The sequence below is a fragment of the Arvicanthis niloticus genome, chromosome 26, assembly GCF_011762505.2.
Source record: "Arvicanthis niloticus isolate mArvNil1 chromosome 26, mArvNil1.pat.X, whole genome shotgun sequence".
Lineage (NCBI taxonomy): Eukaryota > Metazoa > Chordata > Mammalia > Rodentia > Muridae > Arvicanthis > Arvicanthis niloticus.
The window spans coordinates 26200283-26221375 of NC_133434.1; the positions used below are offsets into that span (position 1 = coordinate 26200283).

The following is a 21093-nucleotide window of genomic DNA, read 5'->3' on the forward strand; positions in this document are numbered from 1 at the left end:
TGGAAGAGGGAACTTCAGTAGAGAAACGGTCTTCACCAGACTGGCCTATGGGAAGACTGGTGGGTCATTTTCTTAATTAGTAATTGATTTGGGAGGGTCCTACCCATTGTAGATAGTGCTATCTCTCTGCAGATAGTCCTTGGGTATATAAGAAAGCAGGATGAACCAGCTATGAGAACAAGCCAGTAAGCAGCACTCCTCCATGGCCTGGGCCTGAGTTCCTGCCCTGAGTCCCCTCAGTGAAGATGATTACTGGAAGTGTAAGCCAAACAAAATAAACCCTGTTTTCACCAAGTTAGGTTTTGTTCATTGAGCTTTATCTCAGCATTAGGGACCCTAAGCAAGATAAGAGTAATAATGTTCTCTGTGTAACATTTGGTTAAGTCATTTTATTCAAATGCTCAAAAATATTTTTCCACCCTCTGAATAAGTCTATTTATGGTAGTGTTTCAACAGAAAACAGGATTTCAGCCGGAAGAAGTATCAAATTGCCAGAAATAAGGTAAAGAGATAAAATAAGGCTTAGCGTCAGGGGCATAAAATGACTTTTTATAAAGTCATCAAAACTAAGTTTTGCTACCAAGAAAAAGAAGCAGAATTCAACAGAAAAGGGACACACACTGCTGAAGACGACTATACCAAATAGCACACAGCTTTACTTGGATGTGAAGTGAGGTAACATGTAAGCAGCTTGTTCTCTTGGATACTTTTAATAGCTGAGGTACACAATTACCAAGACCTGCTATCCGCTTATGACCAATACTTCAATTTGAATTCACGTCCTACAGAATAGCTGGGCCAAGGGCAATGCTGAGATTTTCCCTGCCTTCAAACCTTCCTGCCTGCCCAGGGCTTTGCTTATTGACCATCTGTATTACAGAGGTATGAGACACACCCTCCTTTGGGGTGGGAGATCTGCGTGGGCAGAGAAAGGTTGCCTGCTTGGCTTACAGCTGACTACTGCTGCTGTATGCAGCAGGTCTGGTCTGGGGAAAGAGCCATGTAGCTTTTGCCGTCTAAATCTCTGATTCTCAGGCAATACTTTACAACTGTTCCTTTTAAACAGATGAAAATGTATTCCTCAGTGTACTTTTCTTTCTCTTCTGTCTTTCTTCCTTGCCTGCCTTTTGATTGAACCATGTGTCCTGTATTGAGTCAACCCCTTCTCTTTAGCATACATTTGTATTACTCTTTATAATACATTTTTATTTCACTCTTATAATAGCAGCAAATTACAAATGGTTTCATATACATATTCTCTTCAACTTAATATTTTTGCTGGAATATATTCAGTTAACATGGTGATTTTCACAGGTTTATCATATACCTTGCTCATGTCTGTCCCCTATATATACTCTTTTCTCATTCATGCTCCTCATCCCTCCAGTCTTGTCTCTATTTTCATGAACTCACAAATGAGAGAAAAGATACAATATTTGTCATTTAAAATAAACATGTGTGTAGGTGCATGTGTGTGTTCATTTGCACATGTGTCCATGTGCATGTGTGTGTGCATGCACATGTATTTATAAGCTCACGCACATTCCTGCTATGACACGAGTGACAGTCAGAGGACAGTCAGAATCTGTCCTCTTCCTCCACCATGTGAGTACCAACCCAGGATGCCCAAGATGTCAGTTTTGGCAGTAAGTGCCTTTATCTGCTGAGCCGCCTAACCCAGGCAATATCTGATTTATTTTATTCAATATGATAATCTTTAGTTCTACTCAGTGTCCTTTATTCTGCTTTGTGAATAAACTCCACTGTGTAAATACACCAGTTTCTTTACCTACTTGGTAGTGAACAGTTAATTGTTCCATAATCTTGGCTACAGTGACTGTAATAGATGTGCATACGAGTCTGAGCTACGATGACTTAAGAGGCCTTTGGGTTCACACCCAGGAGTAGTGCTCAGTCACATGGACATTCTATTTTTAGTTTTTTGAAGAATCTCCATACTGATTTCCATAGTGGCTGACTTAACTTACATTCCTACTAATGTGGTGTAAGGCCTATCTATCTCATCCTTGAAGGCATCTGCTATTTATTTTCTTAAAGATAGCCATTCTGAATGAAATCTTAAATTGAATTTCCCCTTTGACTAAGGTTATTAATGTTTATTGATCACCTTTTGAGAGCTATCCATTTCATTAGCCAATTTATTAACTGGATTATTTTCTTTAATTTCTTTGGATTTTCTTTTTGGAATTCTTTTTATATCAGAAGTAGAGCTAACAATATTTCTCCCTTTCTGTAGGGTCTTTTTTGTTTGTTTGTATTTGTTCACTACTATCTCCTGTATAGTGCAGAAACTTTTAAATTTACTGTAATCCTACTTGTTAACTTTGGGTTTTATATCCTGAGTTACTGGAACCCCTTGCAGAAAGTCCTTTCCTATTTCTCCTTTAGTGTTTCCCAAGGAGTTGCAGAATTTCAGGGTTGACACTTAGTTTCTGATCGATTCTGACCTGATGTTTGTGTAGAACAGAAAGGGTCTTTGAAAAATTAAAAAAATCCCACTTATTGTGTAGATGTGATGAATCTGTGGATGCAGTAGTGTGTGTGCCCTGGCACATGTGTGGAAATCAGAAGACAACTTCTGAGTTGGTTCTTATCTACTATTTTGTTTGAGGCAGGGGCTCTCCACTTTTGGCCTCCCATCTCTTGGTAAAAGTAGCAGTTATAGAAGCTCATATAATGTGTGGCTTTTTACATGGGTTCCAGGCAGAGCTGAGGTCATCAGGCTGGGTAGCAAGTGCTTCTCTCTGTGGACCCATGTCCCTGGCCCACTGTGGCAGTCTTTATGGCAGTGCCCTTTCTTTTGGTCACCTTGAAATCATGTTGGTGACACCTCTAGCATTGTTCTTGTTGCTCAGGATGCCTTCGCTGTTTCTGGGTCCTCCATGCTTTCATATGAATTTTAGGATTGTTTTTCTATTTCTGTGAAGAAACTCATTAGAATTTTGATGGGGGATTATACTGGATTTATAGATGGCTTCTGTTAATATAGTCATTTTTACCATAATTTTGCTGATTCAAAAGTATGAGAAGTCTTTCCAAATTCTACTTTTATCTTCAAATTCTTCAGCATTTAAAAATGTTCATCAAAGTATAAGTCTTTGACTTCCTTGGTTAGGTTTATTCCAAAGTCTTTTGAAAGCTACTGTGCATGTTTTCCTGATTTTGTTCTCAGCATGTTCATTGTTGTCAGATAGGAAAGCTAAGTGTTGCTGATTTTGTATCTAACTTCTTTACTTAAAGAGCTTATCAGATCTAAATGCTCTCTGGTAGAATCATACACATATTCTTATTGCAAAGTATACTCTTCAATTCTGCTGTAATTTCACATAAGTTTACATACAGAAAAAAAATCACAAAGCCAGGCAGTTGTGGACCTTTGAGCGTAAGACCAACCTGATCTACAGATCGAGTTCCAGGGCTACACAGAGAAACCCTGACTTGGAAAACCAAAACCAAAACCAAAACCAAAACCAAAACCAAAACCAAAACCAAAACCAAAACCAAAACCAAAACCAAAACCAAAACCAAAACCAAAACCAAAACCAAAACCAAAACCAAAACCAAAACCAAAACCAAAACCAAAACCAAAACCAAAACCAAAACCAAAACCAAAACCAAAACCACCCTCCTCCTCAAAACAAAACAAAACAAAACTCACCACCACCAAACATTTGTGAATTTTATTTTTGGGGAAACCAAGGTGCAAAGGAGAAATTTTCCAAAGGATTTAGAAACTAATCAGGCCTCACATTCTAGAAGAACAGTCTCCCCCCTTTCTAGTTGCCATAACCCAACCCCCAACTGGATAGAGATTTCCTGCTCTACCCGAGACCAGCCTGGGGTGGAAACTCCCTGCTCTATTAGAGACCTAGCAGACTGGGAGAAGTGGAGATAAGGAGAAGTAGGGGAAGGGTCTGGACAGATGACTTGCATACTCTAAGAGACCAGAGATTCTAGTCCAGACTACCATACCCAGCAAAACTTTCAGTTACCACAGATGGAGACAATAAGATATTCCATGAGAAAGTCAAATTTAAATAACATCTGTCCACAAATCCAGCCCTACAGACGGTAATAGAAGAAAAACTCCAACCCCAGGAGATTAACTACACCATGAAAACACAGAAAATAATTTCACACCACAGAACCAAAAAGAAGCTAGCTAGCTCTCTCTCTCTCTCTCTCTCTCTCTCTCTCTCTCTCTCTCTCTCTCTCTCTCTCTCTCGTTATTAAAACCTCTTAATTTCAATGAACTCCAATCCCCAACAAAAAGAGGTTAAGAGAATGGATGAGAAACAGTATCCATTCTTCTGCTGCATACAAGAAACACAGTTCAACATCAAAGATAGTTGTTACCTCAGAGTAAAGGATTGGAAAAAGCCATATAAATACAACCTGATGAGTCTGTTCAGTGTTGCTCATATGTATGTTTTTAGGGCTGACCACTTGGTACTGGATAACCAACTGGGAAGTTCATCTCTGAGGAAGACTAATTCTTCGAAGCTGTTAATTGTCTACAGCTCTTCAAAAATAGCATTACTAGCCTTCTAGGTACAAAATCCAGAAATCTGAGCTTTTCTTCCTACATATCCAGTTAAAGATCCTTATCAAGTACACATCTTAAAATCTTTTAAGAATATTGTTTACTAAGTCAAAACAAACACTGTTATCTAAAATTATGAGTGGTTCCTAATTAACATCAACTTTGTATCATAGTAGGAATAATTTTTAATACATGTCTTCTTAAATTTATCAATTACTAAAAAAATTTGAGTTGGTAGTATTACTTATTTTGTTAAAAAGAATCATTGTTGGAAAGTAGATATTTTTTGATCCCTTATTTTGTAGATGCCACCTGCCTTCACAAAGTGACCATTTCTCCTTCTTTGGGACTATTGGAATAATCATCTAGTGGGTCTCTTGAACCTTCTAATTCACTTCAGAACAAATAAGTGATACTTATCTGTCACAACATTGTCACCTGCATCTTACTATATCTATGATTAAAGTTCAAAAATCCTTAACTTAGTCTACAAAGTCCAACATGCTCTGCTTCCCATATTTCCCATCTGCCACAAGTGACTCCCTATCCAGTTCTTGTACCTGAGTATTGAGCCTCAAAACTCTCTGATGCACCGAACTTGAGCTCATTTTTCTTTCTCAGGAGCTGTTCCCAGATCAGCTTTCACCCACTAATAGTCATCTTTCAGGGTTCAATTTGAACAGCACTTCTTCAGAGAGGCTTTTGTAAGTACCCCTGATTGGTGCAGACTCTGTTTATGCTTGCACAGGACCTTATATTTCTTCTCTGTAGCATGTATCACAAGTTTAATTACATGGCACTCTTTCTTACCTAAACACTTACTCTATGAAGATTAGAAAAATGCATTTCATTCACCACTTAGTACCTAGAATACAGAATAGACTTTCTTGTAGACTACTGGTGCTTAATAATAGTCTTTTGAGTCCACAATCTAACTAGTACTATCACCTGTTATCATTTTAAATGTTTTTAGAAGAAGTAATTTGTTAAGACTTAGAAGGTAGCTAACCACAGAGTTGAAATCTGAACCTAGGTAGTTTTGAATTCAGAATTTTTTGTTTTAAAAAACTTTTTACTGGGTGTTTGTGAACTTCATATCATGTACTCCGATCCCACTCATCTCCCTGTCCCCTCGCACCTGCCCTCCACCTTTGCAACCCTCCCAAAGAAAACAAAAATCTCATTGTGAAAAGTTGTAGTGTGTCACAGTATGTCCTACATTTTACCCTCTTCACACATTTTTACTTGCAAATGTTCATTACAATGAGCCATTGGTTTGTTTTGAGGCCTTTGGCTTCTGCTACACTATCAACACTGGATCCTTACCAAGATTCTTCTCAGATATCATGTTGCTCTGTATCATGGAGTTCCTGCAAGCGCTGAATCTGCAGGACTGGCCCCTTAATGCAGTCTAGGAGTTCAGCTATAAAGCAGATGTTGGAGTGGGCCAACTCAAAGCCCTGAATCTGGGCCTGAGAGTAATCGAGCTGGTCAGCCTGCAGCTCTCTACTTCACCAGGGCAAGATCTCCAGACCTGCCCTGGATGGGTTATTCAATAACATAGCAAACAAGGGGCAGAGCCATCGCTCCAGTTTGCATGCCCTCGAGGCTCATTTATGTCCACACTATCAGGGACAGCTCCATTATGTGTGTGTGTGGGTGGTGGTGGTTTATGGGGGCTCTCTCCCAAGTACTACAGCTGGTGAGGGGTAGGGTCAGCTCTCCTGCTCTCGAGCCCTCAGGACTAGCTCTTATAGAATGCCCAGGAGAGGGATGGGGTCAATTCTGCATAGCCCTCAGACATCAACATGGCCCCAGGCAGCAGGGTGTGATGAACTTCTCAGAAAGAATCTTCTCTCATGATCCATTTAAGAATCAAGTATTTTCAAATAATTTAGTTTCTAGCCGATATCTAGAGATATACCTACAATAGCCCAGTAAATGGCAAAAAGCTGATGTCATAGTAAAAACCACAAAATACAACAGTTTACTTGATATAACAGAAGTGTTAGAAGAGAAATGAGGTACAATAAGGAATACATTTATGCATGCTATATAGAATGCTGACTTTTATAGGCTAGCATATCTAATAAAGCCTCAAGACAACTCCTAAAGCAATGAAAAACAGCAAGGCAATAAACTGAAAGAAGTGTGTTAAGAAACAAGAAGATAGCCGGGCGGTGGTGGCGCACACCTTTAATCCCAGCACTTGGGAGGCAGAGGCAGGCAGATTTCTGAGTTTGAGGCCAGCCTGGTCTACAGAGTGAGGTCCAGAACAGCAGCCAGGGCTACACAGAGAAACCCTGTCTCGAAAAAACAAAAAAAAACAAACAAACAAACAAAAAAAAAGAAACAAGAAGATAGATGAATTCTAGCTGGCTTAGCTTGTATGCATTTATCTCTTTATTCTTTATTTCATCTTGCATTGTTGTGTGCCTCATAAATGTTATGTAAGCTCTTTACTCTGGAGATTATGTTCCTAACCTTTTATTCTTTATTTTCAGGTAATTATAAAACAGGAAGACACACAAAAACATACACTTGGTCCTTCATTCCTTCTTACCTATTTTCTTTCTTTCTTTCTTTCTTTCTTTCTTTCTTTCTTTCTTTCTTTCTTTCCTTCCTTCCTTCCTTCCTTCCTTCCTCTCTCTCTCTCTTTCTTTCTTTCTTCTTACCCATCTTTCATGTTGTTTGCTCCTAATGGTTAGTTTATATAATATAGTATAAAATCTGGGAATTGGTATTACTATGAGCACAATGAACATACAGCATTATCTTAAAATAGTACTCTGTAACAAGTAATATATGCTTTCTTTTCATTTAGAAACTAATAACCTATTTTCATCTTTATGGAAACTTTTGTTTGAAGTGTTGCATAATGGAATAATTCAGTATGTGGCCATTTGAGATTGTTTTTTGATTCAACAGGATATCAAGAGGCTGTGCATATGAGTAGCTCACTAGTGTTTACTGAATAGTATACCACACAATGTATGTACCAAAGCATAACAATTTTTCTTTAAAGGATATTTTGGTTGTTCTCATTTTGGAACAAAAAAATTAAACCACTTATATTTAATATGATGTGTGAGAACTTATATTCATCACTTAATTATTTGTTCATTCTGAGTATGGTTTGTTCAGTTTATGGAACCTCTACATTTATATCTTTTAATAATTTTTGTCTCTGTTATTATTTCTTGGAACACCTTTCAGTCTTACATCTTTTTTTCTCCTCTGTGTCTGGTGACATGAATGTTAGATCTGTTGTTACAGCCCTATCAGTCCTTGAGACTAAGTTCATTTTTTTAGGGTATATTTTCTCTGCTCTTCAAATTGAATAGTATTAGGTTGTTATATTTTCAAATTCATGTTTTCATTCTCTATATTTTATTGTTAAGCTTATACACTGACTTTAAAATTTTGTTCACTGTGAGTTTTAGTTCTAGTGTTTCTTTTATTCTTCAGTTTTGTATTTCTTTGCTAAAACCTGTTTCATTTGCTTATACATATTAATAGTTGCATGGTTAAGTATTTTTATGGTGATTGCCTTAAAATCTTTGTGTGAAAAATGTAGCAGCTAACAACTGTCTTTTTCATTGTACCTTGGAAATTTGGGGTATTGTAAGGTTTGGGGTCCTCTTTAAATCTTGTGTCTTAGAAAGTATCTTCCTGACAGTATGCTGGTAGTGGGTCAAGAAGTGCCATCTCATTACTGTCAGATGAGGGAGGAAGCCTAGGTATTTCATTGGTCTTCACTGACATTCAGGGTAGTAGTGAAGTTATCTTGTCATTATTGGTCAAGACAGGAATTTATATTAGTGCACAGAAAGAGCCTGTCACTTCCCTATAAGTTGTCTTAAGTCAGAGACTGAGTTAGCTACCAAAGATATGATGTCACTTTCACCAGTATCTAGCTTGGCCTTTACTGATGAATCCTAAAAAGAAGGAGAGTAAATATGGTTCTTAATCCTTCATTTTTGAAAAAAAAAAAAAGTATATCAGGAAGACATAGAGCAGATAGTGATTGCCAAAGGCCAGTGAGAAAAAGATGACACTGGCTTCAAAGGGAGAATTTACAGGATAATGAAACTGTTGTAGATATAGACTATAATAGTTCTCTGGTAGGTAGGCTTCGGAATCTGGCTTTCTAAACCCAATGTTTTCAGAAACTTAGAATAATTCATCCATGTGTTTGTATATATCATTATCTCACTCCTTTTTATTAGTAAGTCCACAGATCTATCCTAATCTGCTTATAAATTTATCTGATATATGTGTTGTTTAGAATATTTATTTACTTACTTATTTATGGATAAGAATGCTAGGATCATTCTTGAACAAGTGTTTGTAGAGAAATGCTTTAGTTTTTCTTAGCTAAATAGCTAGGAGTGGGATTGCTGAGATGTAGCTATGTAAGTGCACATTTTAAAGAATCTTCCTCTGGCTGTCCTCTCAGAGGCTCCACTAGCATCTGATTAAGACAAATGCAGATACTCACAGCCAACCATTGGACTGAGCCCAGGGAACTCAATGGAAGAATTAGAGGAAGGACTGAAGGAATGGAAGGGGATTGAAACTCTATAGGAAGAACAACAGTATCAACTAACTGGCCCCTCTAGAGCCCCCAGGGACTAAACCACCAACCAAAGTATATACATGAATGGGTTCACGGCTCCAGCTACATGTGTAAGGACTGCTTTATCTGGCATCAATGGGAGGGGAGGCCCTGGGTCCTGTGGAGGCTCAATGCCCCAGTGTAGGGGGATGTTAGAGGAGTAAGGCAGTACTGGGTGGGTGAGGGAGCACCCTCATAAAGACAAAGGGAAGTGGGGATAGGATGGGGTGTTTTTCGGAGGGGAGACCATGATAGGGGACAACATTTGAAATGTGGGTAAATAAAATAACCAATTAATAAAAAAAAAAAAAAAAGAAAGAAAAAAAAAAGAGAATCTTCCAAACTTAAAGCATGTTTCATTTTTTGTTTGAAATACAGGGATCTGTTAAACTCTATTGCCAAGGTTTAAGAGAAAGCAAGTTGTCTTTCAAGAAACAGGAATGCTAAGCATAGCTATGGGAAGACTTTCAATTGCAGCAGTCAGAGGTGTTAATGAGATCCAAAGTTGCTAATTTTCTCGCCAGAGTGCTTTCACAGGTGAGAATGAGCTGAGCTAGAGAGGCCAAGCAAAAAGCACACAGTTTAGTTCCTTCTCACATCTCATAAAATCCCAAGAGGAACAGGAAGGGCAGAGAAACAGGAACTTAGCTGTGTGCACGAGTACTGTAATGTCTATGCTCACTATTTATTTTTCATTTGCTATCTTTCATCTGCTCTGCTGTGTCTCGACATGAACACCATGATGCTGGGCTGTCTGCTTCAGGAGGGCAGGCCGAGACTACTCTCTTACAGGGCTTTCATTTCCACCCACACTGCACAGCAGACTCGCTTGTCCTATCCTCTTCTCCATCCCATCTGACTTTCCCTGCCCTGTTGTCACTGTTTTAGTCTCCTGGTCTTTCTTTTATTCTTAGTCTTCTGTTTTCTCTCACCTCTGCACTTCTTGAACATGTATACACATGGGCCTTTGTATAACTATTCATCTTCCTAGGTTCTTTGTTTTACTTCAGGTTTCTTTTCCTAGTTTTTCCTTCTGGATAGTAGCTACCCAGTCTTCTATTCCCCGCTATGCTAGCTAGAGGGCAACTGAAGTATCCTGACACTGCTGATGGCCTCTTACTTCGAGTTGTAGTCTCCATACAGCCAGACCAGCAACATCCTACCACAATACCCGGACATTACCCATTTCCCATCTGGGTATTTAGATCGCCTATTTTTCTGACTGTGTAATGGTTGGGTTTTATTGTCAACTTGACACAATCTCGAATTACTAAGACAAAAGGAAACCTCAATTGAAGAACTGCTTTGATCAGATTGGCCTATGCTTGGCTTCAGAGATCCACCTGCCTCTACCTTCCAAGTGCCTAAATTAAAGGTGTGTGCCACCATAGCAAGCTTCTATTTATATAAACTATATTTCTTTATATTTCAAATATATCTCATGTAGATAATAACTGGGTCACTCTTTTTATCTGTTTCAGCAAGTTTTGCCTTATAACAAGGGTAAACATTCATTTATATAATTATTGTTACTTTAGGCCCACTGTTTATGTTTAGGTCCACTGTTTTGTTTTTCTTCTACTTTATTCTTTAGTTTTCCTTTCTGTTGAATTTTTGGATATGTTTTAGAAGGCAATTTCAGTTTATTTGTTGGGTTCTAAGTTAACTTGCTTGTGGTTACTCTAAAGTTATTACTATGTATAATCTTACCTTTTAATATATACTCTAAATTGATACTATGCAGTTTTTTTGTAAAATGTAGAATGGTGCTGGAGAGATGGCTTAGGTATTAAGCCCTGGCTGCTCTTCCAGAGGAACTGGGTTCAATTCCCAGCATCCACACAGTTGCTCACAACTGTAACTTCAGTTTAGGAGATTCTAAACCCTCTTTTGGCCTCTATAGGCACTGTACTCATGTGATGCAGAGACATGCATGTGTGAAAAAACACTCATACAAATAAAAATAAAATGTAGATTCTTCCTTAATCATTATACCATGTAGGATGATATGCACAGTATCACCTGCAGCACAAAACCTTGTAAGACAATGTTGATATTTTTGCTTTAAATTACATATTTTAAAAAATGTAAGTACTACAGACTTTCTGTACTTATTGATCTCCATGCTTTCCTGTAGACTTCTTGTCTTGTGTGTGTGTGTGTGTGTGTGTGTGTGTGCTGGGGCCTCACAAACAGTGAGCTATAAGACTAGCCTAATACAGTCTACTGGCAAATACTCTTGTGATGTGTATACATATTTTAATATGAAAGTATTAAGTACATATAAATATAATGTATAAATTCACAAATTTCATTTTTATATTTATTTTTTAAACTATTACAATCATTTGTATGTATATACATGTATATGGGAAGGGGAGTTACACATACCACAGCATGTGTGTGGAGGTCAGGGACAACTTGAAAGAGTTCTCTTCTTTCACTACATAGGAACCAGGAATTGAATTCAGGTAGTCAGGCTTGGCACCAAGAACCTTCACTTATGACACCATCTTACCAGCCCTTACATTTATTTCTTAAGCATTATATTTGCAGATATATAAATCCGGGATGATATATGTCCCTTCAGCATGTTAAAGATGAATTTGCATCCCAGTTACACTAGTGATGGGTTATGGAACTCTGGTGAACATCTTACCTCACATATCTCCTACCTACCTCTTGATATCGTTGCCATCTTTCTACAACAAACGAACTGAACCAGACCAGAAGATGTGACAGCCTTTTCCTCTAGTTCCGCAATTCCCTTCCAATAGGACACATAGCTTGGTGAACATAAACTGAGCTTATGTTTTGGTAAAGGAAAAAGGTAAGGTATATGAGACAACCTAAGCCACATTGTGAAGACAGAAGGAAGACACAATTGGCACCAGGAAGAAGAGTACAGCTCCCTTCATTGCTGTAATTAACTATGGAGCCCTTGTTCTGCTTGCTCAGGATAAGGAAAACAATGTGGCAACCAGGGAGTTCCAGGCCTTGCTGTTATAATGAAAATCAAGCAGGCACCTGGATAGGTCTGCACATGGTTAAGTGAAAAACAATCCTCTGATCTAAGACTGCACTTATGTTTCCTTTGTTTGAATCCAGGGCTTTCCTGTCACCTGAAAAGCTCCACAACTTCTTTGGTTCAACAGTATTATATCAGTTATTTAAGCTTTGTACATCACTTTTCAATTAACAACCTCTTCAGCTCCTGAAAACACATACATATAATTTACCACATTTTCTGTGCATTCCAAAAGAAAAGGTCACTATTAATCAGAAACAAGACTGCTAATAAAATATTTAATGCATTTAAAAATACAACAAACTATCAAGAAATTATAAATCTTTTTAATTAAATGATTCTTTACTATATTCTACTGAAGTGACAATATTAAACATGAAGTCAAAGTCACAAAATTTTGCTGTTTCATTTGTGTACTCAATAAAGTAAGAACATGACTCAGTTTAGGAGATGTGTTGGGCAAGAACTTAAGAGATCCAGGTCTCTCTCGCTCCTGCATGTATGTAGCTCTGTGACCCACTTCTCTACATCAACCTGCTCATTAGACCATTGAGCCTTTCAGTTCCTGTCCAACATCAAATATGCCTGTCAATCAACTGTTTACAGCACTGAGCAGCACCATCCATGTTTCATTTAATGGCATAAAATGTATAACATAAATCAATCATCTTACAAATCTTTAAGTATCTATTATAATATTGTTGATTTATATGTTTATGATCATGAAGCATATCTAGAGTATTTCCTCACTCATGACTGATGTTCTATTTAAACACACCTCATTGTTTTTGGTTAAGATTTTGATTATTTTTGATACTTAATTCTGGAATCATGCAACATTTCTATTTTAATTGTTTGTGTTGTGATTTGAATGTGAAATATTCTTGATAGGCAGTTGTGTTTGAACATGTGGTCACCAGCTGGTAGAACTGTTTTGGAATGTTATTGAACATTTATGGTGGGCCTTGACACTTCTTGTCCATGATTTGCTTCCTGCCCCTATGCCTTTTCTACTGTAATAAACTGCATCCCTTTAAACTGTAAGCCTAAATAAATCCTCCCCTGCTTATCAAGTATTTGGCTCCAGGTATTAACTTCACTTGGAACTAGCCATAATATCAAGATTCATTCATGCTGTAGCCTTTTAAGGCTTAGTAATGTTTTTTTCTTTGTATGTGTCATTTTTAAAAATGTACTTATCTATTGATGGGCATGTGGGTTATTCCTAGCTATTGGCTTTGTGAATATGCAATGAAGTTGACAATACAGGTATTTATTCAAGATTAATTCTTTTGAATAAATGCTCAAAAGCTACGATGATATGGCAGTTACATTTAAAAAAAAAAATCATTTTACTAGGGACATCTGTACTGTATCACTCTGCATTCCCAGTGGTGCAGAAGGCATCCAGCTGAGCCACATCCTAATCAGCAACTGCTATTTCCTGGTTGTAAAAGCAACCGTGGCCATCTTAACAGTAAGAAGTAATACATCATTGTGGTTCTTAACAGTATGAAGTAATACATCATTGTGGGTTTGATGTGAAGTTCCCTGAGGATAGATGATTTAAATAATTTTTTCACATACCTGTTGTCTATTTTAATATACCTTCTTTTAAGGACTGTCTAGTTAAGCCCCTGGTTTATATTTGTAACTCTCTGCTTGAGGGAGCTGTAGGATCTGTTGTAGAACTGCTATAGTAAAAGTTTTACTTCATTTATTATATTCTTTGCAGTGAGAATTTTGGTTTCTTTAAAAACCCAGTGATGTTATGTATGTTTTCGTTTTAATCCTAGATATAGGATAAAAAGCTGCTTCCCAGCAGGTGATTATGATTTTCCTTGTGAACTAGCAAGGGTGTGTGTGTGTGTGTGTGTGTGTCTGTCTGTCTGTCTGTCTGTCTGTCTGTCTGTAGCAGTTGGTTTAATTCTGGGGACTCTGGAGAGGATATAAATGGAAGAGCCCTGAGAGGGCTTGTGGCAGCAGCTGCTAAGCCTGCTGCTAGTTCCTACTGGTTCCTGCTGTTGTGTTTGCTGGACTGCTGACTTGCTAATCCTGTGTCACTGGATAATCCAACTATGAAGACTGGACTTGCCCCTAGAATCCCTATTCCCCCAATCAGCAGAAACTAAAGAGGTGTATGCACCCTATCAGCAGGAAGTAGCCTATGGTGGTCTATGCACCCTATCAGCAGGAAGTAGCCTATGGTGGTCTATGCACCCTATCAGCAGGAAGTAGTTTATGGAGGTCTATGCTCCCTTTCCCTCTAACCTTCTTTCTTTCCTACCCAATGTTGGGTTGGAAGGGTGGTAGATATAAGAACCCAATAAAATAGCTAAAAAATAGGTCAACATTCTTCTAAATATGGTTCATTCTTTTACATGTTTTATATTTGTTATTCTCATGGATGCATACCCTGTCATGTCTAAAAGATACTGTCTTTCAGTGGTCATTCCAGCTCACCAGCTCATACAATCTTTCTGCTCCCTCTTCCTTGATGCTACATGAGATTTAGGTGTAGAGGTAATATTGTAAATGTCTTGTGTGTGTCTGGACACTGGACTATCACTTACTGTCTGTATTTTGATCAGTTATGGTTCTCTGTAATAGCTTCTGTCTTCTGATAAAACAAGCTTCTTAGATGAGGTATGGGGGCTCCACTTATTCAGTCTCTTCATCTTGTTTTTGAAACAGAGTCTCTCATTGAAGCTGTGGCTTGTTAATTAGCTAGACCATCTAACTGGCTAACAAGCCCAGTGAATACGCCTGCTTCTGTAAACCAGCGCTGAGTTTACACATGCACCACTGCACCTGCCGTTTACATAGGTGTTAGGGCTCTGAACTCATGTCCTGATGCTTACACAGCAAGTTCTCTACCAATGGAGCCATTTACTAGCATGCTAATGACTGCTTTAAGTGAATTTCCACCTCATTCCCTCTTCTCTGTCTGGAACTTTCATAATGAACATATTGGACAGTTTGAGGGTACTCTATAAGTCATTTAAGATGTTACTTGCTCTTTTGCTTTTGTTTTTTCTTACTAAATCATTTCTGATCACCCAATTTAAATTTGTAGCCCTTTCTTTGCTTGATGAAGCTTGGATCTATTGTGGAATCAAGCAATATGTGGAAAAAAGCAGAATTTTCAGTGCATTTATTTGATCTGTCACTGTCTGAGTTAGGGTTTTACTGCTGTGAACAGACACCATGACCATGGCAAGTCTTATTCTAAAAGACAATATTTAATTGGGGCTGGCTTACAGGCTCAGAGGCTCAGCTTTCTGCAAAGAATGTCATCTCACCATTTTTTTTTTCTTGGTTTTTCGAGACAGGGTTTCTCTGTTTAGCCTTGGCTATCCTGTAGACCAGGCTGGCCTCGAACTCAGAAATCCGCTTGCCTCTGCCTCCCAAGTGCTGGGATTAAAGGCATACTCCATCACTGCCCGGCTAATCATCTCACCATTTTTATATGATAAATCAAAGTCTGTGATTCCCCCAATTAAAGTGAATTTTAATCTATGAATCTGATATATACAGGTGAATTGTTTGAGAGGTAATTTGTTTATACACATAGAGCCTTCAGGATTGGCATCACTGGCCTAGGAGGCAGCCAAGAAGTTAGCCTGCTACCCATTGCCATGTGAATCCTCTGCTACACAGAACAGGATCTATACAGGAACCTGACTATGTTGTCCTAAGACTTCTAGCTTTTAAAACTGTGAGAAACCCCCCCCCCCCCCGCCAATCCCCCAAAGCTACATATCTACAGTACTCTTGTCATAGCTGCTCAAGCTAAGACATCACCTATCTTATCCCCTATGCATGGATTTCCTAGAAGGTTGGGATCACATCTTGTTTCAGTGTCTCATATAATTTCTATTAATAAGTTTCCCTTTAAATAGCACGATAGAATCTTTTTCCTGTAAGATATTTTGTTTCTTCCTTCACGTTTTACATGCCATTCTATTCAGTTCCCTGTTCTATTTAAAGTTTTCTCTTCCAATATCAATAGAACAAATTCTTCCAAACAATTATAGTGTATGACTGAGGGAGAACATTGGGATTTAGTTTTTTTCCTCATTCTATTTTAAAATAATTTTAAATCAACAAATCCATTATAAAAATAGTAGACCCGGTTAACCCAGTCTCCCTTACTATCAGTAAAACCACAGTACACTTCTGCAAGAGTTAAGATTGAGTCAGTAAAATGAACTGTTCCACAAAATGTATTTAAATCTCCCAGTTTCCCCAGTAATCTCAATCTTCCTCCTTCCTTTTCCCTCCCTTGTACTCCCTGTCTGACTGATTCATAGTTTTATGTTATATTTAATGGCTGTATCTGCTTAGTCTCCTCAGACAGTGGCACTTCTCACTCTATCCCTGACTTTCAAAACACTGATACTGTTGAAAACTCTCAGTCAGTTACAATGTGTAACCATACAAGGTGCTGTTTGAATTTAGATTTTTACACTTCTGCATTTGACTCTTGAGATTTTGATCCATAGATCAAAAAGCCTTAAAGTCAGATTCTCAGGGACTCCAGTTTATTTGTGATATAGGTAACAATGATGTTTTAAGACTATTCTGAAAATTAAATAATTAAATGAGGCAAAATAAAAATACTTGAGATAAAAGATATTCTTCTCACCTACTTTAAAATTTTTTTTTGAGATTTATTTTTATTTGTTTTATGTACACTTGTCACTGTCTTCAGACACAGCAGAAGAGACATCAGATCCCATTACAGATGGCTCTGAGCTTCCATGGTGGTTGCTGGGAATTGAACTCAGGAGCTCGGAGGGCTCTTAACAGCTGAGCCATCTCTTCAGGCCCTTGAAAAATTTCTTTAACTAAAGTATCATCCCCATGTTTTAGTAACTTATTTTGTAAAAAGAACCATGTACAATTTAGCCTTGGATTCATACACATTGCCCTCACTGTAAACAGCAAGTGTTAGCATCTGTGGCAGTGCTAGTCTGCATCTTTACTTGGTTTTCCACATTGCTCTAACTCTTGCTAGTCTGTTTATATTTAAGGCTTTAACGTCATCTTATGAGTTTTAGTTTGTGATCAGTATTTAGTAGGGATTAATTTATTTACTCATGCATTCATTCAACGATTTACCAAATCCACTTTTCTCTGTTAGGATACTGGGTACAGTAATAAGCTACTTATTGTCTTCATGGATTTGGTGGGAAAACAGATAAGTAATTATTACAATTCAATATAATCAGGTCTATGAGATGTGATGCCTAAAATTACATAAAAAGCATTCTTAAACCTGGGATTGGGAAAAATAGCTTCACGATTTCATGTAGAAGATGCTCTCGTGTGCAAATTATGGCTGCAGAAAGAAGGAAGGAGCCAAGGTATGGCATTTAAGGAAAGCTATTAGGATACAGGGAATAGAAGCAAGTTGGCTCTGGGAAATCTCCTGTGTTGTAAACCTGCAATGCCAATACCTGAGGGGCTTAGAAACCTCATCAGGAAACTTCTGGCTCCAAAGACTGCAGTTGACAGACCTAAACTTTTTAGACCTAAACCTTTAGCTATTACATCGAGCTTACCTCATTTAACATCTGTGAACAGAGGTAAAATTTAAGGTGACAACTGGTGGGAGGCACTGAGGTTCTTTGGGGTTTCTCTTTCTGACACCCATTCCTGTGGCTGTAGAGGTTTGACATTAGGTTCACCTGATTCCAGAGCCAAGTTAAATCGTGTTCTTCACAAGTTATTGCTTGTGAAGCAATAACCTACCTATTGCTCATTAAATATTAGAACTTAGGAGTCTCAGACACAAAATATTCAAATAACTGAGAGATTTCACTTTCAGTTCCTACTGTGTGCTTGTAACCACCTTCATATCTCTCGCCCCTCCCCCCACTTTTAACCTGGACAGTAAATAGGCTGGATTCTTAGTTCTGGCCACAGAATTCTTTCTTAAACCTTCACAGCTCCTTACTTAAGGCACTAATATTACATACCGTCAATTGGTGTATCAGGAGATCCATTAAGAAGGTAATCTTGTTACTAAACAGAACATCAGTGCAGTTTTCTGAACAGTTATTGCAGGTGAGGTTGTAAACATTGATTGCATTGCAGAGAGACCTAACAGGAAGGAGAACACCATTTGTAAAACCGAGCAGCGCTTCTTCCAACAGTTTAAAATATATAACATCAATGATACAGAAGGAACAGGCATGGCATGGAAACTAGTCTAGAAAACCAAGGCACACCTAATTAGGTACAGGTCCATTACCTAGACATAAACAGTTACTTCCATAGCTAATGAATGCTATGCCCATTATTACCTAACAGTTCTTACTAAGAATGTCTTTTAGTTACAGGACAGACAATGCAAACAATTTCCCAGCTTTTCAGATAATGTCTTCATTTAAGACCAGACATCAACCAGGAACCTTGGCTTTTTAAATAACCCAGAAAAAAGACTGCTAAATTGCCTGTTGTCAGATCAGCTGGCCCAGGACAAGGAAGCTGATAGAACAGTATGAAGAAACTGGAGATATTTTCTGAAAAGAGAGATCTACTCTGCTTGAAGGCAGTATGAATATGGCTCTGGTCCTAGGCAGATGAAGACTTCTTTCTTAGAGGGTCCAAACTGGCCATGACCCAAAATAATCTAAAGAAAAACTATCAAAAAAAAAAAAAGTTTTACTCTAGGACACACACACACACACACACACACCCCCCAAAAACCATGATAATTAATTGTTCAAAGAAACTTTTAGAGCAATAAGCTCAATGTATAGGGGACTCTCCTGAGTGTTTTGAAGCCTGGGCTTAGTGTAATGCCTGTATAATCAATGTTTATCTATCCTGGCCTGTCTAATTGAATTTCCTGCTTAGTTCTGCACACCAACCTTCTAAAAGAGAGAGAGTTCTCAATCTTATGGGAGCTCCAAAAGCTTTGGTAATAAAAATTTCAATTCCTAGGAATCAAGCTGCTGCTCAGAGGGAGGCACTGACAATGGGTCTTTAAGTCAACGATGACCGTGAACTAGGGCAGATACCTCCAGAGCTGACAGTCCTCTGGACACCTGGGCAGAGGAGATAACAGGGCCAGGGCTGAGCTGGTGTCTAGAATTCTTCAAGGTCTCACCAAATGAAACTAACATAGCAGTCAATCAAAACTGTACTAATGTTACTGCTTTGCCCACTACCAACCATATTAGAGGTTACCTAACCCTTCTAGAAAGTTCTCCCATCCCTGCATAAAAGAAGGCATGTGAGCTCCTCTGGTCATAACCATTTGGATGAATGGTTGACCCCTGCATACTGGTAATTTCTGCAGAATAAATGCTCTTTGCTTTTGTATACTATTTGAGTCTGGGGCCTTCCTTCTTGGACCCTAACACTTCCTAATGCTGCAACCCTTTCAGTTTCTCATGTGGTGGTGAGTCCCCCCACCACAATAAAAGCATTTTTGTGGCTAATTTATAACTGAAGTTTTGCTACTGTTATGAATCGTAGTGTAAATATCTAATTTGCAGGATGGTGTTGGGTGACCCCTGTGAAAGAGTCCTTTGGCCCCCAAAGGGGTTGCAAACAAACAGGTTGAGAACAGTTGTTGAGACAACATTTAATTGTCAATCAACAGCATCAACATTACCTGGGAACTTTAAGAAATGCAAATTTCCAAGCTTCACTGCATACCCAGTAATAGAAACTTGTCCTAAAAAAATTCTGCAGCCAGAAATGAGAACCACAGATCTTAGAAACATCATATGAGCATTCATTCATTCAATCTCCATTAATCATATACTGAAGGTCCCTATGACATGCCATACATTATACAATGCACATAAGACAAGTAAATGTCCAGAGCTAACACTTTCCTAGGAAAAAAAAGATGAGGAGAGGCCCTGCTATAATAATGTCTGATGCAGCTGACCTGACCACAGAGTTGACTGGTTTCTGGAAGTTGGTTACAGTTGAGCAAACTACTCAAGAGTAGAGCTACAGGAACCAAATACTTCTAGGGCAGAGTCCTAGTTTATCATTTAAGATATTAGCAAATTTATAATGTAGCATTTATAATCTATTTCACACATTTAAAAACAAGATAATATTTAAGCTTTCTGTGATTGTAGTGAGGATTAAATGAGATTTAGTAAAGTACTTAGGGCAGGCACTACTGAATTAGTAGGACTCATGATTATTGTTTTGTGTTTAATTCATAAATCAGACTTTATTATAGGACTCATGATTATTAATGTTATTACTTGATAACAAGAGTAAGACTGCATTTGTTTTTTCATAAGTTTAAAACAGGTGTTTATGATTACAAAGAGAATTATATTTGAGAAGGTGACATACAAAGAAATGGTAAAAAACTGTTATGAAAAAATATAGTAATTCTAATGCCTTTCTTCCCCTGTTGTTGTTAAGTATTTTTCCATAACACTTAGTGTCTTCTACAACACTAGGTTTGGATTTTAAAAAAGAGAATCAGAATCTTATTGAGAAGCACAAAGCACAGAATAGAAAGTAAGAACTGTCCCTGGCGGAAGTGGAAGATAGAAGGCTCTCCCTTCTCAGAGAATCCTAAGGCTTCCTTAGACACATTCTCTTGGAATGCAGGGGAAATGACTGCCCTAAGATCCAGCTAAAGTTTCACCTGGCAGAGTTTGAGTAGCTAAGAACAGTCACAGTGTATCAGTTGTGTGGGCTCCATCAGCAGAGGTCATCCTCAAGTGACCTCAGATGGACCAGTGCCCAGGGGTTTCTGCTATCAACTGTTTTGAGAGGCAGTTTCATAAATTTCCCAAGACTCTTCTGAGTCATGTCCTCTGTGCATTCCTTTCTAATAAGGAACAAACTCAAAAATGCATAATTTTAAAAATACTGAACCATGTCTTATCC

At 38.1% G+C, this 21093-nt stretch overlaps 1 protein-coding gene across 7 annotated transcripts in view; it reads right to left on the reverse strand.

Moving 5' to 3' along the window:
* Scaper (S-phase cyclin A associated protein in the ER) overlaps nucleotides 1-21093 on the reverse strand; it is a 325065-nt gene that overhangs the window by 61866 nt on the left and 242106 nt on the right. For all 7 annotated transcript variants that reach the window (XM_076925321.1, XM_076925318.1, XM_076925323.1 and 4 more), the window contains one exon: nucleotides 18195-18318. In XM_076925321.1, the coding sequence (XP_076781436.1) occupies nucleotides 18195-18318 (124 nt within the window). The remainder of the gene's footprint in view (nucleotides 1-18194; nucleotides 18319-21093) is intronic.